The sequence below is a fragment of the Neoarius graeffei genome, chromosome 19, assembly GCF_027579695.1.
Source record: "Neoarius graeffei isolate fNeoGra1 chromosome 19, fNeoGra1.pri, whole genome shotgun sequence".
Classification (NCBI taxonomy): Eukaryota; Metazoa; Chordata; class Actinopteri; order Siluriformes; family Ariidae; genus Neoarius; species Neoarius graeffei.
The window spans coordinates 11143398-11171173 of NC_083587.1; the positions used below are offsets into that span (position 1 = coordinate 11143398).

At 42.2% G+C, this 27776-nt stretch overlaps 2 protein-coding genes across 8 annotated transcripts in view; one reads left to right on the plus strand and one right to left on the minus strand.

Moving 5' to 3' along the window:
• Positions 1-27776, plus strand: part of LOC132867674 (zinc finger protein 585A-like) — a 1308017-nt gene that overhangs the window by 500749 nt on the left and 779492 nt on the right. The window lies entirely within an intron of this gene.
• The window catches only part of LOC132867667 (zinc finger protein 585A-like), a 150502-nt gene that overhangs the window by 68604 nt on the left and 54122 nt on the right, over positions 1-27776 (minus strand). For 4 of the 7 annotated variants that reach the window (XM_060900635.1, XM_060900637.1, XM_060900634.1 and 1 more), the window contains exons 2-3: positions 9574-9745; positions 5934-6205 (exon numbers count right to left, since the gene is read on the minus strand). The exons of 2 other annotated variants lie outside the window; for them this stretch is intronic. In XM_060900635.1, coding sequence (XP_060756618.1) covers positions 5934-6205; positions 9574-9733 — 432 coding nt within the window. In that variant the 5' untranslated portion in view covers positions 9734-9745. Of the gene's footprint in view, positions 1-5933; positions 6206-9573; positions 9746-27776 lie in introns of those variants that run through there. One more of the 7 variants, XM_060900639.1, reaches the window with a different exon arrangement.

A 27776-nucleotide genomic window follows, 5' to 3' on the forward strand; every position in this document is an offset into this window, starting at 1 on the left:
GGTGCGATCTCTTTTTATGATGTGTTTGTCCGCCTGAAAATTCTGCTTCCACATCCCTGAGGCATTCAAATTTGTTCTGAAGCCTTATGGGCTGTGGATTTTCCATAGGATTGTAAATCCTATTGTAATTTGTAGACCTAGCTCTATTTCTAATAGCATGGCTGTGGAGCATGGGTTGCATAGTATCAGAACGAGCTGGTGTTGAGGTAATTACTCTTCTGTTTTTATTTTTGGGCCTGCCACCCATCATGTGCCAGTTTTCTGTACTCACATTTTGCCCTGTTAGATCGATGAATTCATCCACTCGATCTGCAATGCCATCGGCCTGTCGGGGTGCATTCTCTGCATTCTCAGCCACTGTTTCTGTACTCCTTTCCTGAGATATCGCTCTTAATTCGTCCATCTTTGGCAGAGCATCAATCTTTGATTCCAGGATAGAAATCCTCTGTTGTAGTTCTGTGCATTTTCTGCAGGATCTCCTGGATTTTTTGCCCCCTGGCATTTTGTTTTAAAAGCTAACTTATCTTATAAAGATGAAAAATAAAATGAAAAAAAAATAGTGGAAATTAAATTAAAATTAAATTAAAAGCTTACAAAGATGAAAAATAAAATGAAAAAATAGTGGAAATTAAATGAGAAAGTAAAGTAAAATAAAGATCAAGCAGGAGCAAAGCAGGAGCAAAGCAAAGAAGCGTCCTACTCGCTTGAGTAGGAGGAGCAAAAGTCACGAGATATAAGAGACACAAGATATAAAAGACACAAGATCAGTAAATAGGCTACTTTAGTAATATGTCATGGATGGACCAAAAATATAGAATCTATTTAAAATGTTTATGCGGAGTATATTATATTGGAACATATATTTTTCTGGATATGAATTAAACACAGCTACAATTTGGAAAACATTTTTAAACAAAAACACAGCCGAGAACATTTCACACTACAGACCTGGATTAAAAGTGAAGGGTTATCAAAATTGCCAATAAAGCATTTCTCAGTCAAAATAAGTAAAATATAGGGAAAGTGTCATTGAATGAAATGTGTGGCACCCAGCTCTATGTTTGGCTCCCCAAGGTCAGTGCTTGTGCCTATTCCAGAACACTTTGCTGTTACTGCTGAGGTTCCTGACAAAGAGCTGCTTTCAATAATGATCAATTTTTAAAACAACATGCCATATGCCACAATTTTAAAATATAAAATGTTAAAATATACCCCCCCAACACCACCATCATGTATATTGGACAGTAGGCTAATGGGCCAAAAGAACTTGTTATTTCACAGTTTGAGACACTGCTAACAATCAGCCAGATCAGAGGCAAGAGTATAGGCAAAATTGATGTTTTTTCTTTTTTCTTTTAAAATCTGGAAATATCGTAACCGACCAGCCTCCCCTGTTTGAAAGACTACCAGCCGCCACTGGTATACGGGGTGTATAGGAAAATCAAACGGGGCATGATTAAAACATTTACCACCTGACAGCTAACACTGAGGACAGGACTTACAGAAACTCTTCACATCTTCATAAAGCCCTGGCCAATAAAACTGCTTACTGATTCTCTGCAAAGACTTCATGTAAGTCAGGTGACCTGCTCATGGTACAATGTGACCAAGCTCAAGCACTTCCTTCCTGCACTTCTGTGGGACCACAAGCTGCAAACCTCTTCACTCTGTCTGTACAGAAGGCTATTCTGCAGCAAGTACACCTCCTTTCCCAGTGCAGGAGCAAAGACTGTACCCTCTCATGTCTTCTTAAAACATGGGTCTAATGTGATGTCTGAACACTGTTCCTCAGCAAGGTCACTCAAACATCAAATCAGCTTCAGTTAAAGTAAAAGGTCCAACATCAGACTCTGGCTGAATGTCTGTCTGTTTTACAATCTCTCCAATAGTCCTTCTGTGCCTCTCACACCTCTCATCCCTTGTCTGAGAGGGCTCAGCTGGAACACAATAAGGCACATAGCACACCAGGTATATACTCTGTACTCGAGTTGAGGGGGGATGGGGGGATGCCATCCCCCCTGGAATAAAAAATGGTCAAAATCATCCCCCCTCTAAAATGGGCATCCCCCCTCCCTTCCCTTGAGCAATTTTATCAATAAATGTGGACATTACTTCTATTTAACATTGGAATTAGAAATGCCATTCCACATAGCTTTGCTGAAACTGAGCATACAATAAGCTACCGTGAGAGAGGGCACGCGCAAGCGAAGCGTTTGAGGAGGTAACATTCAGTTGGGGTTCCGTTATTTTTTATTTCATTCGGCGTCAGTGACAGCAGCGAATTGCAGCATCATGGCCAAGCGGAGTGGACAGCAAGACCTAAGCAAGTTCGGATTTAAAATCGCAAGAAAAAAAAATTTCAAGAGGTAAGTCAAGAGTTACGAATATCAGTCACACTTTCTGTGAGCCCACTATCATGCGGTAAAGTTACCGATATGTAGCCTAATTTGTGGGCGGCGGATAACACAGCTATCATAATGAATGTTAGTTTGGAGTGTAGCCAGCTATCGATAGCTTACTCAGGTTCATGTTAGCTTTGATTTCTTGTATAAGGCCATTAATTTAATCAGCCTGGACGTTCGTTTGTTATTCTTCAGGCAACAAAAAGTGTTATTCAAGACAGGAAGGCTAAAATAAATGATACTAGCAGTTTTGAAGGCTTCATTGCCTCATTAGAGAGCTGGTCACAACATGTAAGGCAGAGCAGGATTGGTGTAGGACTCGACAAAGCGTCTGCTAAAATGCAGCTTTCTTTTTCCTCATCATAGGCTCTTCTGTCTCCTCAATGGGCCTTTTCCCCTTTCCAAAGAAGCCTGCTTTTAACTCATTTTGCTAGCTTGTATCCAGTATGTATCAAAGTGCTGGTATGTATCGAAGCAAAGTATCAAAGTATCCAAGGCAGCTCCTTGGCAACCGTCAATGTTAAGGTGTCACGTGACCTAGATAACAGCGGGAATCAACGTTACAGAAAGAATTCTGTCATTTTTCAAAGCTCAAATCCTCGTTCAAATAATAAATCAATCAGAAATAACATAAGTACTTTTCTTTTCTTTCCATTAAAATAATAACCAGTATGGACATGTATAATTTGCATTACTCATAAGAATAAACACAATAATAACAAAAAGGAAAAAACAAAAAAAATGCATAATGCCTCAAACATCTTTTAGGAAGTTTAGTCTGATTTACAATTTACTGTTGCTTGTTTTAGCTTATTGGTTACCTACCGTACCTACCTCTGTATTTAACTCAATGTTCCCAATGTTCAGCTTTGAATAAAAATTCTATTGACTTGATATGAAAAGATTCAGTTGTTCATTTACATTGCCTGCTGAGGTTTTAAAGGACCCATGGCATGGTGGTTTGTTAATGCTTTAAACGGGCTTGTGGAGGTTTCCGGATGTTATATCCGCAGCCTTTCTCAAAATGAACCCTCGGCACGTAGATATAGCCTCCTGGGAGAAAGCCCCATTTCAGCCCTTTTCCCAGTGCGTCGTTTTGCTAATGAGAAGCATGGAGGCGGGGAAGGGTAGAGGGTGGGGGCGGGCCATGGGGGGAGGGGGAGGGGCTTGACCAAGCTGCGCACACACATACTCGCTGCTATCAGCGCCTGTAGCCACGCTGCTAAGACAAAACCCCGTTCTCCCTCGGACTCCTTTCGTAAACTCAACGTGACACAGAGAACAGAGAGTGAGAGTGTTCGGAGTGGTAGTTTACGAACGTATAATACCCTAGGCTTGAACACGCACTCCATAACCAAAGAGGATAGAAGCAGCAACTACAGTAACATATTGCTTATCCAACAGAAGACATGCATTGCAGAGCAATAGTCAAACATAAGCTCATAAGTTAGTCAATTTCCAGACTAAACTCAGTTTAACAGAGCATGCTGCATGCTTTTTGGTTTTGTAGCGCAGAGTACCTGGCTAACTGCAGGAAGCGGTTAGCTGAACAGCTAATGTAGCCATTGCAAGGCTAACGCACCGATTTTAAAACACGGCAAAATGACTTAACAGTTATACACTTACTTGTTCGGTGTTTGTGGCTGATGCGGCAGGGATGCTTGGTACGGACCCAGGCTTCAGTGACAGTTGATGTGCAAAACCTGCCCTGTACTGTCCCAAGTTGTGGAAACATTCATCAGGAAAATGCTTCCGACAAACATACACCGTCTTAGGTAGACTCGACGGCGTATTATTGGAGTAAATAAAATTAAGCCACTGCGTCTTCAGGGGCTCTCCCGTCAGCAGTAAAAACAGACTCCTTTCTGTGTTGTCACATCCATGTACAGCGCAATTTCCATGTTTCGCTCGCTTAGGTGGTGCCATGTTGTTGTGTCCTCTATGGTCTCCTCACTACAAAATTGAAGTGACGTATCTATGGTGGCAACTTTTGAGCTGGGCGGGCAATCCATACAGTGGGTGGGAATCCAGAGGGGGGGGCGTGGGGATCATCTCCCTTGCTGACATAGTAAAGGGAAGAGCCTATCAACGCGCCATTTTGACACGCCATTCTCAAATGTTGACAAAGGGTGGGCATAGTTTGGTTTACACATTATGACATTTCTAGCCACTGGGGTGACTTAAGAAGGTCAGAGGAACTCATTTTAACGTTAAAAAACCTCAGAAAGTGAAAATTTCATGCCATGGGACCTTTAATAAATTATTTACCGAACGATTTAAAAGGAGCCTACCATGACTATGACGTTACACTTCAAATTTGTCCTCTGCATTTCACCCTAATATGGAGAATGTGGTAGGTATGTCAGCCAGGAGACTGACTAAATATGACACATGACATCCACACTGTGCATGTTTTACAGTAAAATACCAGTGTATTATGTTTTTTACAACAATAAAAAGGGTACACAGTGTGTACTATACACTTTATCAACACAAAATACTGTATGTCTGGTAAATGAACAAGGTCCACAGACCTACGTTGTGTGCAAACCCTCCTAAAAGCAAACCAGTTTCCCACCGACGGACCGACTGATAGGTCGACACGCGACTAAAAATTTCACCATCCCCCCGGTTTGATTTTACAACTCGACCACTGTATATACTGTATAATCCCCACAATAAGGCACATAACACACCAGGTATATACTGTACAAATCTAATCAATCCTCACTGAACTGATGTTCAAATTATATTTTGTTTACATGTGTGAATTAATGTAAATGAAACCGATTGTGTAAAATATCATACCAACTGCATACCTCAGCATCAAATCAACTCGTATTGTGGCAAATTTTGTGGTATCAAAAATCATTGGCCTGTTGGTGTGGTAACAAGTTTTATATTAACTTCAGCATTAATTATAATTAACAGTATCTGTTCAAACCCTCTAGTGTCATGCTTCTCTGTTTATCCTCAATGTTTAGAAAAATAAAGAAGTTGTAAGGTGTGAATGGATAAGTTCTTTGTGTGTGTGTGTGTGTGTGTGTGTGTGTGTGTGTGTGTGTGAAGCTACCATGTTGCCGTGGATGCAGCAGAGTCAAGGAAAACTTGGTACAGTTTTTCTCAGCTGCATTTGGGAAAACAGACTATTATGTAATGTTGATGGAAACCATGATGATTAATATCTTGTGTAATAGAGGAAGCTGACCATGCTTAGATGTAGTTATGGGTGGACCTATGTTAATGACTACCCGGGCTTGTGATTTAATCTGATTCTTCATGAATAATTATTTTAAAATTATACAATAAATAAATATTTGCTTGAGCATTATTTCAGATGTTACTAATATTTCTATTACTAACAGGTGAATCTCCACCACACTGGCTAAAAGAATTGATGTAGGAACTTGTGATTTAAACCCCTACTCCACATATCTTTGGCAAGAAGAAATTGATGTTAATTGGAACTACCTTCACCTAGTTGCTACTTACAAATATACAGTCTTTATAATACATTTGTGAGAAACTCACAACCCAGGAGTCTCCACTTTTCCTGGCTTCCTCTCGGTTTACCAGCTCTCCCTGGTAGGGTCCAAAGTGTGCACCTACTGGAATCGTCTCCCCCTTATTAAACACTCCCAGGCCTGCATCAGGAATATTGGACTTCTTGATTTCTAGCCCAGGAGGAAGAGTTTGTCTGGCTCGGTCAGAGACTCCCATGGGAACAGGAGTATCTGAGATGAAGAGGGGCAGTCCATGAACCTCACATTTGTTGAAGAAGAAGGATTTGCAAACTTCACAGTCTGGGCGTAGAGAAAACACAATAGGAAGAAATGAGGCCCAAATGTATGTATAATGTGTGTGTGTGTGTGTGTGTGTGTGTATCTAAGACCATATACAGTACATTAGTATGGTACAAAGATTATCTGAAGAAAGCTTGACAGTAAGGTTCATTGAGCATCTGGTTGAGACTAGAGGTGTCCATCAGGATTGAGATCTCACAGGACACGAGGTACAGGAGTATAAATTTTTTACTTCCTTGTGGGAGTAAACAAGTGGTCAGATATCAATCTTGCAGGGCAAAATAAAACAATGTTCATTAACATGAGTGTGGCACTGTGTGATATATTTACGGCATCCTTAGGACCTGCCTGGTGAGGGTCACGGTTGTTTTAAATTTGGCTACTTGTTTCCTTATCTTTTGGGAAACAGAATTTCCCAAATTTGTCAGGAAATTACATGCAGGTACAAACAAAAATAACTATGCATATAGAGATAAAAAATAAGTAAAAAGTCTCATGCACATCTCTGTTTGCTGACAATTCTGCCATTTCTAGATCTAGGCATTTTTTCCAATGCCATACATTTGGATTCATATTTAATGACAAAAAAAAAATCATATCTAGTGGCAATTTAAGCATAACCAATTTGTTTAAGAAGAAACCAGTGGAGCCAGAGGAAACCCATGCAGACGGGGAAAACTTGCAAAACTTCACACAGACGTTTCGCCTCTCGTCTGAAAGGCTTCCTCAGTTCTGTCTGACTCTGTTCAGTGATGGTCGTTCCAGGTTGACAAAAATGAACGATCCTCTCTGGCTAAGATGTCTGCCACAGAGAGGATCGTTCAGTTTTGTCAACCTGGAACGACCATCACTGAACAGAGTCAGACAGAACTGAGGAAGCCTTTCAGACGAGAGGCGAAACGTCTTCAAGAATCTTCAAGCAAGTCCAGTTGCTCTCTTCTACCAACCACAGATTACTATGTACCTGGATGACTGAGTATCTTCACAGATATGTTCACACAGACAGCAACCCGAGCTCACAATCGAATCCAGAACCTGTGATGCCCCTAAATCCGTATACAGATATTTGGACACTTGTCCATCACATCCCTATGTGCTTATTGAACATCCCATTCCAGAGGAATACTAAAGGGGCATTCTCTCTTTCCTGTATTAATCACAGCCAATTGGGGTCTTCTGCGAGCTCATGCATGTGGAGAAGAGAGCACATAGCACTTTCCTCTGGGTGTGTTTTGCTACCCTTTGATGGAGCATGAGCTGCATTTGTAAAAGAGGAGGTTGATGGCTTCACATGTCTGGGAGGAAGCATGTGTTAGCCTTCACTCACATGGTTAGAGAGACCTGGCTGGTGGGTGGGTACTAGCAGGTGACAACATTGGGGAGAAAATGGGTGGGAAAAAAAAAACTATAATCTTCTAATGTGGTGAAGACATTAGGACAGGTTTATTTAACATTTACTGAAGGAGACCCAGATATCAGTCAGTAAGTTTCCCATGATAGGGGAGTCTTCAGGACAGAGGAGTTTGTGCTTTCTGGTTTTCTCAGTCACACAAGAACTTGCATTTTTTTTTTTTGTCTCAGGACAAAACACAGGAGTGGCTGGAGAGAATGACAGACATTCTGTAATACTAAATGTAAACAGAAACAAATAAAAAACATGCGACGTGTCATTCATTAATAAATTAAAAATTTTAATTGTTGGCAAATCACTGTGGTATGAGGGGAATAATACACTTTGGGCTGTTCTGTTATATGAAAATAAAATCACCCGCCATATATTTTTATATAACAGCATGACCCATGGTGTGATATTCCACACTTTTTTGGTTCAGGTTAACATTATCTCTTCATAATGACAAATGTCTCATCTCATTATCTCTAGCCGCTTTATCTTTCTACAGGGTCGCAGGCAAGCTGGAGCCTATCCCAGCTGACTACGGGCGAAAGGCGGGGTACACCCTGGACAAGTCGCCAGGTCATCCCAGGGCTGACACATAGACACAGACAACCATTCACACTCACATTCACACCTACGGTCAATTTAGAGTCACCAGTTAACCTAACCTGCATGTCTTTGGACTGTGGGGGAAACCGGAGCACCCGGAGGAAACCCACGCGGACATGGGGAGAACATGCAAACTCCACACAGAAAGGCCCTCGCCGGCCCCGGGGCTCGAACATAGGACCTTCTTGCTGTGAGGCGACAGCGCTAACCACTACACCACCGTGCCACCCCTAATGACAAATGTATTTTAAGAAAATAAAAATTATTTATATATATATATATAATTACTTTGTTTCTCTCACTCCTTGCTACCATATTACACTTTCTATAGACAAAGTTCACACCATCAATAAAAATATCAAATTCAATTTAATTTTGTCATAGTTTGTTGATTAAATAATCAGAGACTGAGGCTACATCCCAAATGTACTGTATTGGACTTTAAGTGCACTAGTTAGTGTGTAGAGTAGAATAAACAGTGACTACGTTTACATGCACATCCAAATCGAGCTGCTGTCGGTAATCGAGCTGAAGGTCCCAGCAGGGGTGCCAGAGAAATCCAATCCTACATGCAGTGTTTAAATCGAGCTATTGTTATGAGGTGCATTGTGCACCCGAGCCACAGGTGGCGCTACACGCCCCATCGTGTTGGTACACTTCCGGTTATCATCATGAAGAAGAGCTATTCAAGAGTATAAACAAAGTGACTACAGGCGGAAATTAGCATGCACTGCTATAACCTGGTACAGACATCTGTCCTGACCACAAGGATAATGTTTAATTTGTACACTGTCCCTTTTAAAAATAAAATAAACTCTAAACTCTAAGAAGAGTGTTTGTAGTTTGTATGTACGAACAGAAGTGTTCCTAATAAAGTGGGCGGCTAAGGTGAAGTGTCATGCCGACCGAGGCTGTTTTTTCGACACAATTCACAGCTATGCAACAGCTGTACAGATGTATTTGGTGATACAGTAAGTGAGCTAAATTTTAACAGTGCAAACAATGCCACAAAAAGAAAAGATTCATGCCGTTGTCATGATTCGTTGTCATGCTGACCGAGGCTGTTGTGTTTCCCTTGTGGTCTTGTCACTTCCGGAAGGGGCAGTGCTGAAGTAAGTAGCTCGAATACGTAGCTCAATAGGGTATACATGCACTAAGTAGCTCGGCAGAAATCGCATAAACTAGGTCGTGTAGCTCGATTCCAAGAAATCAAGTTCGGTTCAATTTCAGCCGAATTAAGGTGTATACATGGCATTTTGAACTTCGATTTCAGTCGAGCAACGGCAGAAATTCGATTCTCTCTATGTGCATGTAAACGTAGTGAGTGAGTGTTACTGAGCACCAGAGAAGGCTGATGTCTTACAGAGGTAGGCTTTATTGTCATGATCTTCCATGTTAATGGAAAGACATTCAGGGGGGTTGTCGAGGTAGTCTCCATGGTTGGAGATGTTCAGCTCCAGCGTCTCCTCTTTCTTCACACGGACTTCTGACATCCCTCCATCTTTGGATGTGTCTGTGTTCATGTCTTCACACAGCTAAAGATCAAACAACAAATTTGTTAGGGCAAGACGGTCTCCATCCCACTCGGGAAGGTGCTGCTCTCATTTCTCACAGCATAGCTCATAGTCTCAGAACAGGCCTAGTTAATCTGTGATAATCCAGAGCCAAAGACACGGAGCAGACAAACAGACTAAACGGACTGTCTGCTAGCTGCATAGAGCCATCACTCAGGTTCCACTATGTCGAGACTGTGTCTGTTCCCCGAGCTATACAAAAAAGGAGAAATACTCAAAGTTTTTTCTAGTAATCTAATTAATATAAAATTAGATCATACTGACTGTACAGCCACTGCCAGCACCTTTGATCTAAACGTAGAACGATTAAATATTAGATCTCTTATATCTGAAGAGCTAATTGTTAATGAACGTATCACTGATCAGGAGTTTAATGTACTGTTTAACAGAAACATGGATGAAAACATTAATTAACCAGAGAGGGCTGATGTCTTACAGAGGTAGGCTTTATTGTCATGATCTTCCATGTTAATGGAAAGACGTTCAGGGGGGTTGTCGAGGTCGTCTCCATGGTTGGAGATGTTCAGCTCCAGCGTCTCCTCTTTCTTCACACGGACTTCTGACATCCCTCCATCTTTGGAGGTGTCTGTGTTCATGTCTTCACACAGTGTACAGCATTAAATGCAACTAGTCATCCTGGTTACAGTTATATACACCAGCCTCGTCTAACTGCTAGAGGAGGAGGCGTCGCGGTTATTTATAATGATTATCTAGGTGTAACACAAAAACCTGGACATGAATTCAGTACGTTTGAAGTTCTTCATGCTAACAACATACATGTCTCATCTCATCTCATTATCTCTAGCCGCTTTATCCTTCTACAGGGTCGCAGGCAAGCTGGAGCCTATCCCAGCTGACTACGGGCGAAAGGCGGGGTACACAAGTCGCCAGGTCATCACAGGGCTGACACATAGACACAGACAACCATTCACACTCACACCTATGGTCAATTTAGAGTCACCAGTTAACCTAACCTGCATGTCTTTGGACTGTGGGGGAAACCGGAGCACCCGGAGGAAACCCACACGGACACGGGGAGAACATGCAAACTCCACACAGAAAGGCCCTCGCCGGCCCCGGGGCTCGAACCCAGGACCTTCTTGCTGTGAGGCGACAGTGCTAACCACTACACCACCGTGCCGCCCCCAACATACATGTATTACAGTTAAATTATGTTACTGTTAAAAATTGCATTCGGTACACATCTGCACCATACCGAAAGTCCTGTACCGAAACAGCGTGGTACGAATACATGTACCATTACACCCCTACAAGATGGTAAACTGGAGCACAGCAGGAGACAGACATAAGAAGCTGTTGCCTCCAATCAGCCACACCTGGTCCTTTCCTAGCTAGGTATTTATCGTTCCCCTGGACACAATACACTCCAGGCCAGTAGAAGGTGCACACACACACACACACACACCAACACAAAGGGTAACTACTGACTCCAACACGTATCACTGCTCACAGTGTGGAAAAAGTTTCTCTCATCAGAGCAGTCTCCAAATACACCAGCATGTTCACAAAGGAGAGAAGCCATATTACTGCTCACACTGTGGGAAGCGTTTTATGATGCAGAGCCATCTCCAAATATACCAGCGCATTCACACAGGATACAAGCCATATCACTGCTCACAGTGTGGAAAAATGTTGACTTATTCAGTTACATTTCAGACTAGGGATGTTAACCGATGACCGTTTGACCGGTGGTTGACCGAATCAACGTCAACCGGTTAATTTTTTTTTTGGTTGTCGGTGAAAAAAAAAAATCAATCGTTTTGAAGCTGCCAATTTTGGAGCGGAGAACCTGGAATTTTGTGTTTGTAAACGCTTGGGCATGCCATGCGGTGTAAGGACGACAGCTGACAAATCAGAAACACCCATTCAGTCATGTCCCGCCCTCCCGCCCCAGTTGAAGACAGCTGACAAATCAGAAACACCCATTCAGTCATGTCCCGCCCTCCCGCCCCAGTTAAAGACAGCTGACAAATCAGAAACACCCATTCAGTCATGTCCCGGCCCAGTTAAAGACAGCTGACAAATCAGAAACACCCATTCAGTCATGTCCCGCCCTCCCGCTGCCACTCGGCGAAAGAAAAAGTGTAGACACAGGCTTTTTAGCTTACAAATTACTATTCTGTTTTTTTTTTTATTATTATTATTATTAGAAGGCACATCGAGTTTAGTCCTGCCTTGGCCAGTGCATTCTGAAAGTATGTTTCGGTCTGTAGCCAACAATGCATGTTATTGCAGATCATATCTCTCCACACAAACTAAAGGTGCAGATGCCGATTTTTTCACGGCTTTTTCATGGACTGTAACGGCATTTGCTTATGTAGTAATTTTAATACAGAATTTACTCTGATGAAATTATTCAGACACTCCAACGCCCCCCCCCCCCCAAAAAAAAAATCGGATCTGCACGAGCCGTGAAAAAGGCGCGCCGTTTGTATCCCTGTTTAAACTCATAAGTTAACCGACTTTAACCGGTTAATGAGGCTCGGTGGTCGGTCAAGATTTTTTTTTAGTTTTCGCCATCCCTATTTCAGACCCACAAGTACACTAACTCAGAGACATTCCATGATTTAAAAGTTGTCAAATTAAATATGCTTATTATTATGTGTTTGCTGAAAATGACCTGTACTTTGATCCTTGTTGTTCATATATGACCACGTATATTAAAACAATCTTATTGTAATGTTTTCTTTTGATCTTATGTAGTTATTTCAGGGTTCTCCACTTTTCAAAAATAAAAGGTGGTGGCGGGGGTGGTGGAGCCCCGGTGGGGGGCCAGGGAGGCAAAGCCCCCCTGGAGCTGACAGACTTTGGGCTTTTTTGACAGTGAAGCTGGCTAATAAATGGATAAGAAATACTAAATCATTGTTAAAATCATTTTACAAAAAAATAACATTTACTGTACATATCTTTATTGTCAATGTGAGACTCATAGCAGTGACATTTGTTGTGGTCTATCCTTTGCTTCTTTCTGACGAAGATTATCCAAGTAATACGGTAGTACAGCTTTTTTTTTAGCTGTGGTTTTCTTCAGGCAATAGACACCGGACATGTTCGCTTGGCTTCAGTATGTGAACAGTATGTAAGCAAAGTTTGCTTGTCCCCCAAGCATAGCCTAGCTACAGTTGCTAAGGTAAATGTGATGTCAGTGCAAGGGTGCTTGCCCGCGCACTGAAGTGTCATGGTACCAGTGCAACAGCAAACTGCTTGAGAGCGTTTGTTGTGGTTGGGGATTTGCCAGGGGTATTTCTGGTCTGCCTGAGTACATCATGGCAACAAACCAGTCCAAAACACTGATTTTCCTTCAACATACAGTATGGCCCAAACATCACAAGGTAGAAATCTGACTTGATTTTTCAACAAGTGTCGGAGTAAAAAAATAGCGCATCACTGCGCCTTCCATGAAGTGTTTGAGCATGTCACGGAGGCGAGCTTGTGGTCAACCTCTCAGTGGGTGGCTTGCCTTCTGCCACTCCTGTCGGGGGAAGTCCAGCTCGCGGCTTGACAGATCCCGGCCACCAGCAGGCTGGAGTACCCGCACCTGAAGCAAGCCATCTTTCCCACAGTTGCGGGAGGGCATTGAGTAGCGCTTGCCCAAGGTGTTGATCATTTTCCTAAATCCCTCGTTTTGTACAGTGTTAATGGAGGTCATATCTTTGGCTAAGTGATGTGATCTCCTCTGTTATCTCCTTATGCCTATGGAAGCTTGATGGGTATGGTGATGCATTGTGCAAGGTTTCGGTTATCAATGTCTGTGCTGTCGGGCAACAGACATTTTTTCACTTGCTGTTTTTTTGCCCTTTACAGCTTCGTCATATTGCACTCTGTGGTGACGTTTAAGGTGATTGTATAAATTGGTGTTGTTATCATGTGGTGCTGATGTACCATGGTGGTGTAGTGGTTATCACTGTCGCCTCACGGCAAGAAGGTTCCGGGTTCGAACCCCGCAACCAAGAGGGGCCTTTCTGTGTGGAGTTTGCATGTTCTCCCTGTGTCTGCGTGAGTTTCCTCTGGGTGCTCCAGTTTCCCCCACAGTTCAAAGACATGCAGATTATACAATGGGGCCACTGTAATTGGCGCAAGCTGTAGTGGTTTCCAAGCCATAATGTATGCATATACAGTGCTCAGCATAAATGAGTACACCCCCTTTGAAAAGTAACATTTTAAACAATATCTCAATGAACACAAACAAATTCCAAAATGTTGACAAGACAAAGTTTAATATAACATCAGTTTAACTTATAACATGAAAGTAAGAAAGCACAACTTTATTCATCACACAATTGTGAAACTTCCTCTCTGCATTTAACCCATCTGAAGCAGTGAAAACACACATGCACATGAGCACACACCCATACCCAGAGCAGTGGGCAGCCATGCTAACAGCACCCAGGGAGCAGTTGGGAATTAGGTGCCTCGCTCAAGGCCACCTCAGCCCAAGGCCATCCCATAAACCTAAGCGCATGTCTTTGGATTATGGGGGAAACCCACGCAGACACGGGGAGAACATGCAAACTCCACACAGAAAGGCCCTTGCCGGCCGCTGGGTTCGAACCCAGAACCTTCTTGCTGTGAGGCAACCGTGGTAACCACTACACCACCTGAAGAGACAAGTTGAGCATCACTCTCCATCCAACATCCAGTCACTAAAAGAGGTCATTGTTGAAGAATGGAAAAAGATTGATGTTGCAAAATGTCACCAACTTGTTCATTCCATGCCTAGAAGACTTGGTGCTGTCATTAAAAATCATGAAGGCCATACAAAAAGTACTAGATGTAGTAGTTTTTGTTGTGGGGTGTACTCGTTTTTGCACCACCCTAATTTGAGTAAAACTGAAAAAATGTGTAACCCAAGTTATATTATTAACCTTACTTTCGCATTAGAAGTTAAACAGATGTTATATTAAACTTTGTCTTGTCAACATTTTGGAAATTGTGTTCATTGAGATATTGTTTAAAATGTTACTTTTCAAAGGGGGTGTACTCATTTACGCTGAGCAGTGTATACAGATCTTGCTATTGTAAAAAGCTAATTAAAAAAATTGATACGTCAAAACACTGCTTACAATGTATTTGAGATTAACTATCATCGTCTTGCCTAAATCCAAAATATTTCCACACCACTGAATGGAACCTTTTTTTGGTATGAGCACAGTGGGATTGATCACTTGGTCCACACCACTATCAGCTGGGTTTTCTTCTGGATTCATTTCAGGTTTTTTTTTTTTTTATTTCCTCTTACCATAAACTTTTCTCTGCTCCTCTACGACCACCTTTCTGCTACACTGCACCACATGGTGAAAAGCTGCATTGTCATTGGTTGAGGAAGAAAGCAAAGATGATGCAGAATTAGGGGGCGCTTGAGATTCCCTTTGGAAAAGTAGGAGCACTTGTTTTGATGCAGCTGATGTAATAAACTCCAGAAGAATTGTTGACATTTAGAAATGAGATTGCATAGAGGTGTGAATCGAGATCGCAATTTTATTATGATTAATTGTGCAGCCCTAATCTGTACTGCCATTAACCCCCTCTCTCTCTCCCCACAAATGAACTCATCCATGCCCACCAGAACCACGAGCAGGTCCGGGCAGGTCTGTAAACGTGGAGGGAAAGTGGGGAATTAGCACTTCCCCAAGGAGGCGGGGCTACTGGTTCGCATCCGGCGATGCACTTCAGGCTTCCCCTGATCGAGCAGGGGTGTACAGGATAGCTGAGAGTATTCAAGGGGGTACACATCAGGCTTTGGTGGATTCAGGTTGTAATCAGACCTCCATACATCAAAGCCTGACTCCATGCGGGGCACTGGGCAATGAACGTTTGGTGAAGGTTAAGTGTGTGCACAGTGATGTACAAAAATATCCGCCAATGCCCATCACTATCCACTTGTGTGGATAAAAGCATAGCATAGAGACTGCAGTTACATGGATTAAAGAAAAAAAAATCATCTGACTGAAAAAAAAGCTCCATGTCGTTGGCCCCTACCATGTCAGTGATGCGTCAAATTTTAAGCGCCGTGTTGTCCATTATCCCCTAGGCCCCTACTTATAGTACATTTACATAATTTTAACAAATGACTAAAGCAAGACTTTAGCATTGTCATTACTGGCTATTCATGATGAAACATCAAGTTTTCAGCGCAAAGTGCAAATTTATTTCAACAATACTTTAGTAATGCACAACAGTGGTTCAGAGAAAAGTGCAAGTGCAGTCGAACTTGAACCATGCTTTCAGAAGAGTGGAACAGAAAGAAAAATAGGAAAATCTGTTGAAATAAAGCCAGGAAACAAGAAAAGTAAAGTGAAAGTTCACTTTTTCTGCTTCTTCGCAGTGAAGCCAAAGGCATCTAGTTTGGCAACACCTGATGCCTGTTTTTGTTTCTTTTTCCTTGGCACAGCAGCAGGAGCTTGCCATTATCGCCCATTTCATTTCGCCAAGCCCATCTCCACTTATTCTTTACCATTTTGTCGATGTCTGACACATCTGTGCCTTCATTTAAAAGAAGCGCGTCCATGCTGGCAAAACCGAAAATAATTTGACGTGCTCTAGTGATGGAAATCGAAGGGCCTATGTCAGGTGAAATATGGCCTTATACACAGTACTCGAGTTGAGGGGGGGATGTGGGGGGAGGCATCCCCCTTCTGAAATAAAAATCTCAAATCATCCCCCTTATAAAACGGCCATCCCCCCATCACATCCCTTGGGCCATTTTACCAATTAATGTGGAAATTAGCCTACTATTATTTTAACAAATATTACTACCATTTCAACATTAGAGGCTTTGCGCAGGGATAGCCTACATATAGCCGGATAAAAAAAAGACGCATATTTATTTATTCGGTTGCACCTCTCATTCACACCTATACGGAGGTTTCAGTCACTGAAAACAGCTACTTTCGCAAACTCTGGGCAGAGTGGAGATTTCTGAAAACTCCATCTTCAGACACTCGTGTAAATCGGGAAAACGAAGCAACAGTGGGCGTGAGGGCGCGCGCGAATATAATGAGTCATAGGTGTGAAACTTTCACCGAATGCCAATTGTCCCGGTTCTTCATGAAATCACACGCGCAAATTCATTAGGTTAACTTTCAAATAACTGTTCTTGTGCACTTGCGACACCGGAGCCACTTTCCTGAATTTTGAGCTTCGGAGTATTCGCTTTTTTATCTATTTAATCAATGAATTTATTTGTCACATACATTAAATTACTAATGTAAACCATTAGTAGCCTATTTAAGCAATAGCTGTTTTCTCCACTGTTTTCCGACCTTTTGTGCTTAGTGAATGAGACACTTCATTACACTCCACTGACCAACTTCCAATTCCGGACTTTTTTGAAAATGTAAAATATAGGCCTACGAGATGTTTTTTTGGGACTTAATTTGCATTGGTCCTTCACTATTAATTTTTGAGACTGACGAGGCACTAAATACTGTGGAAGTATTTTCTCCTTACTATGAAGTTTGGCATCTTAAACAAGTGTCGGGAAATCTTGCAGCCTCCAATGTTTAAGCGAACTGCTGAAACCATAATGTTTAAAGATTAAATCGTAGGCTAATCAAACCAAAGAAAAACACAGCCTTTCCAGAACGTTGTCTGCCGAAGCCTGTTTAACCTACAAAAGGCTTAATAGCATAGATCTTGCTGTGGCTTCAACAGGGCTGTTTAGATTTTTCACCTGATCACCTTTCAATAGGCAAATATCATTATTATTATTACTACTACAATAGGCCTAGTAGTAGTAGTAGTAGGCAAGTAGTTGCCTAGTAGTAGGACAGCCAAATTGTTTCATCAGTGGAGCCGCCGTTAAAAGGAAACTGATGCGGAGCGCCGCGGCTCGCCTCGGGGTGAATTGTGTCCCGAGGCGGGGGCTGGCCCGCCCTGGTTCGTTGGGGAGAGGGCAGAGGTCGCTGGCTGCCAAGTTTGGAGAGGCTGGGACCTCCCCTGGCCGAGTTACAAGCGTCCAAAGTTGGGCTGGAGCCGCCGATAGAAACGAAACTCAAGCCGAGCACCGCGGCTCGCTGCCTACGCCCAGCCTCCCCGGGACTAGACAGTAGTGTAGGCTGTATTTATTTATTTAGGTCTATCTAGCGCAACAACTGATTCCTTTACATATACTCAAACATAGCACAAGAAAGGGTTCAACAACAGGCAATCACAGCAGCTTGGTGAAGTTCTAAATCACATCGGTGTCAGACCTATGGGCCTACCCCCCTTTTTTCCTCGGATCTGCATCACTCTCATTATTGATCTTTAGTGCTCCCAGTTGACGGAAATCCGTCGTAGCGACGGAAAACTTTAATCCATGCAGTTAGTTCGAGTCTCACTCACACACTGATCCTGGGGACCGTCTGGCCAGGGTTTAAAACATTAATGAAACAAATAATCGTGGGCGAGTCCGGCAGTAGCACATCCCTGGAGGATCCTGCTGCAACGTTGGCTGGGGAGGCGGCTTCAGGCACGTCTGCATCAGTTCCACGTCATGACAACACAGAGTGGGGAGAGCCCTCCTTCCTCTTTGGGGAATCCCTTAGGGAACCTCCCATTGGAGCAGGCATGTGACGAGTCTCTGAGACACACCTTTGACCAACTGAAAGTAATTGATGGTCAAATCCTCCAGCCTAACATTGCGCTTTCCTGCCTGCATTTTTGTGTTATCAAGGATAGGCTGTATTGGACACTCAACACACAGGACACTCAAACTAAGGAAAAGATAACACAGATGTTGGTCCCAAAGAGTCGCAGGTAACTTTTATTCCATGTGGCTCATCGTAATCCTATGGCTGGGCATTTGGGGCAGAATAAAACACTAAATCAACTCATGGCCCATTTCTATTGGCTAGGGATTCGTGCCGATGACCGCAAGTGGTGTGCGGCTTGTCGTGAATGTCAGTTGGTAAATCCAGCGGCCACACCAAAAGTGCCATTGAGCCCACTGCCACAGATGGAGATCCCCTTAGAAAGAACTGGCATGGATCTCATCAGGCCATTAGATTGATCTGCACGCGGGTATCGCTTTGTATTAGTCATTGTGGATCATGCAACGCGATACCCGGAAGCAGCACCTCTCTGCAATATCTCAGCACAGTGTTGCGGAGGTGCTCTTCCCATAAACTTTGCAAGATGGTGGCGCATAAGAATGCAGCGACTTCGCTCTCCTCGATGCGGTTGTTCCTTTTGTCTGTCGTTTGTTTTTTCATCGGCGGGAACCTTGACATACAAATGGCAAGACTTGTTAAGGACTGGGACACTGTGTGGTGACTCGGATTCCACCAAAAGTTTTTACATCGACTATCTGCCGCCAGAGATCGCATGACCAGCGGAGTATTCATGGATCACCATACCGGGCGGAAGATGCAAAAGGCAGCGCAGGGAACAATGCCAGAACCGCGACTGCAGAGCCTGCATTCAGGCCTGACTGAGGAAAGCCCTGCACAGGCCAGTGCTACCCAGCAACTTCCTGACCAACGCCAGATTGCTTAATAATAAGATGGATGAGCGAACGTTGATCATCAATGCACAAAAATCAGTGCAGAACTGCTTGCTGATGGTGATAACAGAGACGTGGCTGCACTCGAGAGTCCCGGACAAGGCTATCATGCTAATGGGATGCACAGCAATGGTGAGTCCGGTAAGAGCAGAGGCAGAGGGCTGTGCATCTACTCTAACAACAGGTGGTGTACAAATGCTACAGTGATTGAGAGACACTGCTCACCTGATCTGGAGTTTGTCACAATGAGATACCGGCCTTTCTGTCTGCCGTGTGAGTTTACTGTTATTGTCATGGCTGCTTACATACCACCCAGCACGAATGTTAATGTAGCAGTATGCTAATGTAGCATCTTGCTAACAGCCATTAGCATACTGCAGTCTTTGCATCCCGTTGGGATTTTTATTGTGGCTGGGGACTTGAAATCTGTAAACCTACGGACCGTCCTCCCTAAATTCCACCAGCATGTTACATGTCCAATGAGAGGTCAAAACACACTGGACCACATATACAGTAACATTAGGGAAGGCTATAAAGTCTCTGCCCATCCTCACTTAGGCCAGCCTGACCATTTATCCCTCTTTCTCACCCCGGCGTATAGACCTCTCATTAAGAAAACTATGCCTAGAGTGAGACACATGAGGATTTTGCCTGAGAACGCAATTCCACAACTGCAGGACTGCTTTGAGTGCACCTATTGGGACCTATTTGCACAACAGGATTTAGAGGACTATACATCCATGGTTTTGTTTTACATTCATACTTGTATTGAAAAGGTCACTGTTGAGAAATGAATATGATGTTATCAAAACAACAAACTGTGGATGACCAGAGATGTCCAGCAGCTGCTGAGAGACCGTGACACAGCCTTTAGGTCTGGCAACATGGAAGTGTACAGCATTGCCAGATCCAACCTTAAAAGGGGCATCAAAGAGGCAAAAGCAGCCTACAGTAGGAAAAATCGAGGGACACTTCTGCGAGGGGGACCCCCGGCGCATCTGGCAGGGAATCCAGCACCCCACAAACATTAAGGGCTCCACAAATTCAAACACCAGTACCAGCAGGAACCTAGCTGAGGAGCTCAACCATTTCTTCGCATGTTTTGAGGTGACTGAGGCAGAGACTGGGTCCACACTGTTATCACCCATGAGCGACCTGGCACTCACAGTGAGTATGGAGGTGGTCGAGAGTGCTCCATGGTGTGAACCCCAGGAAGGCTGCCGGTCCCAACGGTATCCCAGGACTGAAGGGCTGAGCGGACCAGCTGACTGAGGTATTCACTTTTATCTTCAACCTCTCTCTGGCCTCCTGTACTGTCCCCAAATACTTCAAATCTGCCACCACTGTGCCCATCCCTAAGAAACCATCTGTCAGCAGCCTATCTGACTACAAACCTGTAGCTCTTACCTCAACGGTTATGAAGTTCTTTGAAGGGCTAATGCTAAAACACATCAAAGCCTCTCCCCCTCCCAGTTTGGATCAGCATCAATTTGCATACAGAGCCAACAGGTCGACAGGAGATGCCATCAACACAGCCCTCCACAGTGTGTTGACGCATGTGGAATGACCCGGCTCATATGTAAGAATGTTCTTCGTGAACTTTAGTTCTGCTTTTAATATTATCACGCCCAGCAGAATGATGTCCAAACTTTACAGTCTGGGTGTCAGCCATCACATCTGCAGATAGATCAAGGACTTTCTAACAGACAGTCCACAGTCAGTTAGGCTGGGGTTCCACCACTCCTCAGTCCTGGCCCTCAGCACTGGTGCCCCCCCCAGGGCTGTGTACAGAGTCCTTTACTATACACCCATGACTGTACACCTGTCCATGACAGCAACATCATTATTTTTATTTTTTTTTAAGATTCACTGTTTTTTATTTAAGAACAAGATCCCAAGATGGGAGACAGTAACATTACAAAGTCAGTGATCAACACCCACCCACAACCCCCCACAACCTTAGATACACATCACATGACCCAATAAGTCATAAATGAAATAAAAGAAAGAGTTGACTAACAATAGTCAAAGCATGATATTTACTTTATGCTATAATGACATCAAATATCAAAATGGAAGAAGGAAAGAAAAAAAAAGACAAAGCATGTGAGATATTTCATTGTGTATGATTCGCCAATAAGTCTGTAACCCCCTCTGCCGTTTTTTCCCACATTTGTATTGTTGAGACTCTTGCCCCATGGATTCTTGCCGTGGATAATTCCATCATTATAACATCTTGAAAATACAACAGCCACTTTTTAATAGGAAGTTTGTGTGGGGGAAGCCACCTCTGAACAATGAGTTTTTTCGCTGCTGTTAGGCCTGCAAGCCACACTTTTCGTTGTCTCTCTGTACATTCAAACTGTGAGTCATCATTCAGTAACAACAAGCTTGGTAGTAAAGGAATATCTAATTCTAATAATTCAGACAAAATAAAAGTTACCTCTTTCCAAAGGAACTGAACTTCCTCACAATCCCAAACCATATGTTTATATGTACCTGGAATATCTTTATTACATAGACTACAGCATAGACTCTTCGTGTGCTTCGCATGGAACCTATCAATGGGTGTCCAGTATGCCCTGTGACAAAACTTGAAATGAATCAGCTGGTGATTAGGGTTCTTTGATGCACTGAAAATATTATCCCATACCCCTTTCCAGTCTATAGAGTCTGTCTCTAAATCGCTTTCCCACTTAGCTTCTATTGAAATGGTAAAGTAGGACGATTCTAAGAGCCATCTATATGAAAAGGTGACAAATCCTCTGTAGGGAGAGATCAGTAATTTATAAATAACCGGGTGAATTTGCACATTTGAATCCAATGGTACCCCATAAGGCACGTAATGCTGACCGCAACTGAAGATAGAGGAAAAATGAAGATTTAGGAATATCAAAAAGTTGACAAAGATTTTGAAAACTCATCAGTCCATCCCTGTTATATATATCACCCAGTGTATGAATACCACAAGAAACCCATGACTGAGATTGAAAAGACGTCTTTCCAGAAGTCAGACCATGATTATTCCAGAGAGGAGTGTGTGTGTTTGCTTTCTTGTCATATCTAACCTGTTTTTCTATTCTTCTGAAATTTCTAATTGTATACTGTATTATAGGACCAAAGTCAATGTTGGGGTCAAATTTTATTATATGTAGATTATGATCAGAATATGAATCAGAATCAGTAGGTTGAATAAGGATACAGATATATGTAGTATGTAGAATATTAGTGAAAAATATTAATTCTCCTTATTCTGATGAAATGACCAAACGACCTTAGTCCGGCCGGGCATTGGGCAATGTTTGGGAACATTTTGTTTATGAATGTGTATTTTGAATGTGTATTTTGAAAACAGAGTCTGAAGGTCTGTCTTAGTGTCAGACCACACTCAGAAATAGTAGAATTAAAGTTCATGATCATGCTTATTCATTCAGTTGAATCTTAGGTCATGGCTTCACAAAGGCTATGAAATATACTGAAATATATTGAAATATACTATGGTAATGATTAATGTTAGTTTTATAGACCCCGTAATTAATGAATGCATTCCGTGATTAATGTTAGTTTCATAGTTTCATAGATTAGTTTCATAATGACATTATAATTATAATTAAGATCTTATGATTCTAAGGATTTTTAGTTTAAGAGCATTAACCTAATTTAGTTATAAGTTTAATCCTGTTAGTTGTTTAATTGTTCTCTCTCTTTCAGACATATTCTCGTGGTTAAGTTGTTCTTATTTTTTTATGTTTATTCTCTTATAACATTCCTTATTTTAGCATTATTAAGAGCATACTGTTATTTGTTATTTTACTTATGTTGATGGAATCAAGATAATCAAGATGTAATTTACTGACTGACCACACATTCATGTGTTAAGAATTATTCATGTTAATTATTAAGAATTATTCAGATCCTTTCTGTGCAAACTTTGTGTGCCTTTGACCTTCTACAGTATCTATGTTTAACATTCCATACTATTCCAAGAATCAGACATAATATTAATTATAAGCCAAAACTCTGATATCTATCTGTACCTTACTGTCAGCAAAAATATATTATATTATGATTGATTCAAGATCATTACACACTTCTACATAGACACACACCCATTACACACACACACACACACACACACACAAAACATAAACATAGCAACACTATAAGACATTCCCACAAATGTTTTCATTCTGACGAAGCGAGCGAATAAACTGGCATGTGAACAACCCACACGTGTTCTCCTGTCCGTTTCTGAGCGATTGACTCGTCCTCGGGCCCGAAGGGAAGGCATCAGCACGAAGGAATCAGGGTCTCTTTCTGGGTGAACCCAACAGTCAATATGTTTAGTTTTAGACAAAGTGGAGAATAACACATCTTGGAGTCTTATAGGATGCACTAGGCCATCTTCAATCTCCCTCCAAGAGGTTAGTGATGATGAATCTAACCAGATTTTCACCAGATGCAACTGGAAAGCTTGATGATATAATTTGAAATTTGGCAGTGAGAGTCCCCCATCAGACTTGTAACGTTGTAAAGTGGAGAAACGTATTCTGGGGTGTTTCCCATCCCATATAAACCTGTGTAAAAGCGCATCTACTCTTTTCCAATAGTCAGTTGGAGGTGGCAGTGGAAGCATCATGCTAATAAAATTTATTCGAGGCAGGACATTCATTTTTATTACAGAGACTCTAGTTTGTAAGGAACCTGACATTTTGCTCCAAGTGGCCAGATCCCACTGCACATCTTTAGTTACACTTTATCAGTTCAGGGAGTGATGTCTTAACATTTATACCTAAATAAGTTAGCTCTGATTTTACAGGAATCACTGAGGGTATTGCAACGTTCTTGGCCATGTTATTGAGTGGCATTAAAGCAGACTTGTCCCAGTTGATTTTATAACCAGATATAGCCTCAAATTCATCAAATACGGGGAGTAAACCACTTAGTGATTTCTGCAAATCTGACATATATAAGATAATATCATCCGCAAACAAGGATATCACATGCCTTGACCCCTTGATTTGGACAGGTGTAATAATCTGATATTGTCTGAAATACTGTGCTAACGGTTCAATGGACAGAAGAAATAAGGCAGGAGAAAGAGGTGAGCCTTGACGTGTACCTCTAGAAACTGAAAATGGATCAGAGTGTAGGCCATTTGTGCATACCATCGCTGAGGGGTTTCTGTATAGAACTTTAACCACATCAATAAACTTGAATCCCGACCCAAATTTATCCATAACTACCCACAAATAATCCCAACTGATTGTGTCAAACGCCTTAGCTGCGTCTAGTGACAGAGCTGCACATGGGGAATCCGCCTCATGAGAATGATCAATAATATGGAGCAAACAACGTATATTATCTGCAGCTAATCGTCCCTTCATAAACCCTGTCTGATAAAAATGTATGAGCTTTCCCATATAATTATCCAATCTTGAGGCTAATATTTTGGAGTATAACTTGAGATCAGAGTTTATTAAAGAAATAGGCCTATAATTGCCACATTCAGTATGATCTTTGCCTTTCTTTGGTAGCAGAGATATGAGTGCGGAATTCATATGGTCATGAAAATAACCCTGGTCCACCGCTGCATGTATGGCCTCCAACAATACTGGGCCTAGGCTGTCCCAAAACTGTAGTAACAACTCTGGAGGTATACCATCCGGCCCAGGTGTTTTTCCCCTGGTCAGACTTTTCACAGCTTTAAGGAGCTCTTCTAGAGAAATAGGTTTACCCAATTCTTCAGAGTCTGAATGTTCCAAACAAGGGATATTTATGGCATCCAAAAACTTATGGCATCTGTCCAATTCAAACGTTCCAGTAGAAGAATACAAGTCCTGATAAAACGACTTAAATAATTTATTTATTTATTTATTTCGGCTCAAAAACTAGTTCCCTTTCAGGAGATCTAATAGAATTTATGGATGTATATTTCTCACATTGTTTTAATTTCAATGCAAGAAGTTTGCTAGGCCTGCTTCCATGAAAATAGTATTTCTGTCTAACCCTATGAATGAGGAATTCTGCTTTTCTTTGTAATAAATCATTCAGTTCATGTTTAGCTGCTGTTAATCTGTGTTCTACTGACCGACTATAGGTTTTTTTAAGTTGACCTTCAAGTATATCGCATTGTTGTTCCAACATTTTTACTCTCTGGGTTCTGACTTTATTTAAGTGAGATGAGAAGGAGATACAGAAACTCCTTATAAATCCTTTTGTAGCCATCCAAACAAATATAGGATCAGAAACAGAGTCTCTGTTAATGGCTAAAAAGTCAAGTAGTCCTGTTTTAAATTCAGTGAGAAATGTTTCGTTTTGTAAAAGACTAGTGTTAAATCTCCACCTTGGTGATTTTGTAACTTTGATCCCCACATCAATTGCGACTTGAACAGGGTTATGATCAGATATTGTCATTGGTAAAATGGAACATGAATGTACAGCTGTGTTAAGAGAATGTGATAGGAAAACATGGTCAATTCTGGAAAAAATTTTGTGGCTAGAGGAGAAAAAGGTGTAATCTCTGACATCTGGGTGGTGTGAACGCCATGTGTCAAAAAGATTGAGGTTAGTCAAAAATGCATTAAGGTCACTAGATGCCTGATGTTGCGTGGCAGACACTATATGAGAAGACCTATCTATTTTAACATCAAGCACTGCATTCATATTGCCTGCAACAATCAGCTCATACTCTGAGAATGGTAATAGAGTGGCTGAGAGCCAGGGGAAAAATGAGGCATCATACACGGAAGGCGCATATACAGATACAAAAGCGATTTTCTTCCCTTGGACTGAAGTACAGATTAAGGATAAACGACCCAGACCCAAGTCACTCTGACAAGTCATAGTTTTCTCAATAACTACGTCTAAATTTCGTCTAACTATAATCATTGAACCCTTCGTTTTAGATACAGCACTTGAGGAAACAGCGATTTTGTATGTCTTATCTTGCATGCGCGAAACATCTATCTTCAGGTGAGACTCCGTAATGCACGCGATGTCTACATTATGCCTTCGCAGGAAGTCTAAACATTTCACACGCTTTGTTTTGGTATTGAGACCTTTAACGTTCCAACATAATAATGATAACCATTGTCGTCCGATATTAATCTTGTGTCCCTTACAAGTACGTAATATTTTGAGTCATTGACCCTGTATCTAAGGTTATCTCCCCCCCGTACCCTGACACCCCCCCATCCCACCCACCGTTGTCTAGCACAGACCCGTGTAAACCACATAACGCAGTCAAAATCCCCAGCTCACTTTCCCCATAAACAAAAGCATTCGTAAGATGGCCCCCCTTACTAAATAATATTCATTGCTAAAACAAAATGTCCAAACTGAATAAAGTGCAAAGGAATAAGAAGCAAACGAGAAAAGAAAAAAAAAAACTCAATGTGGATTTTCGTTTAACAAGTCAGAGCTAGCTTACCGTGAACTTGATCAACCATCGCTAGTAAACTGAACTGAAAAGCTCCCACATAAAAGGGTGAATATATCATGCATGCAGATATGCTTACGAATCATTGTAGACATGTCCAACTTTAGCAATTTTCGGTAGCAGTATGTCACAAAAAGTCCAAGTTCTCAAATCAGTCAATATCAGCCGGTGCGTCTTCCTCCGTGTTAGCATTCATATCCTCCATGTTAGCATTAATGCTATCTCCATTCAATGCAGGGAATGTTAGCTTCCTTCTTGGAGAGTTGGTGATGTTCGCTCGGTCGGGCAGCCCATTGCTGAACTTCTCCGCCTCTTGTACTGTCTCGAACGACAGCTCCTGACCTCGGTAGGAAACTCGTGGGGTAGCGGGGTAAATCAGGAAAAGTAGATAGTCCTTTCGCCCACAGCTCTTTTCACACAGCTTTAAATGCTGCCCTCTTGTCGCTAGTGGACTTACTGTAGTCGGCGAAGAACAGTAGCTCCCTGCCCTCATCCCTGATGGGAGCGCCGCTGTTCTTAGCCTGCCTAGCGCCCTGCAGAATGGCCTGACGGTCCTGGTAATTTAGAACTTTGAATATGAGAGTCTGAGGACGATTGGGTTTCTTGGGCGGGTTGGAGTAGACTCGATGTGCTCTTTCAATCTGTACAACTTTTGTTCCAAGAGAGGGGATCCATTTAGGCAGCATTTCCTGCAGGAATCTGATGGCATCTCCTCCCTCTCTGTTCGCTCCTAAATTCACTAGCCTCACGTTGTTCCGTCTACCATGATCATCCAACTCTGCCAGCTTGTCTTGAAGCTTTTCCACATCTGTTTTGACGGCAATAAAATCTCGTTTCAGCCCCCGAGTTTCTGACTGAATGCGGTCCACTTTCTCACCCAGGCCTTTCATCGCTGTCATATGTTCTACCAAGTCCTTTTGTAATGCATTGACCGAGTCTTTTACACTACCAAGTGCGGCATGAAGCACCCTCTCCACCATAGCCTCAAGTTTACCTTGTTGTTGCTCAAGTGCTAGCAAGATGGCGTCATTACTGCTACCATCCGT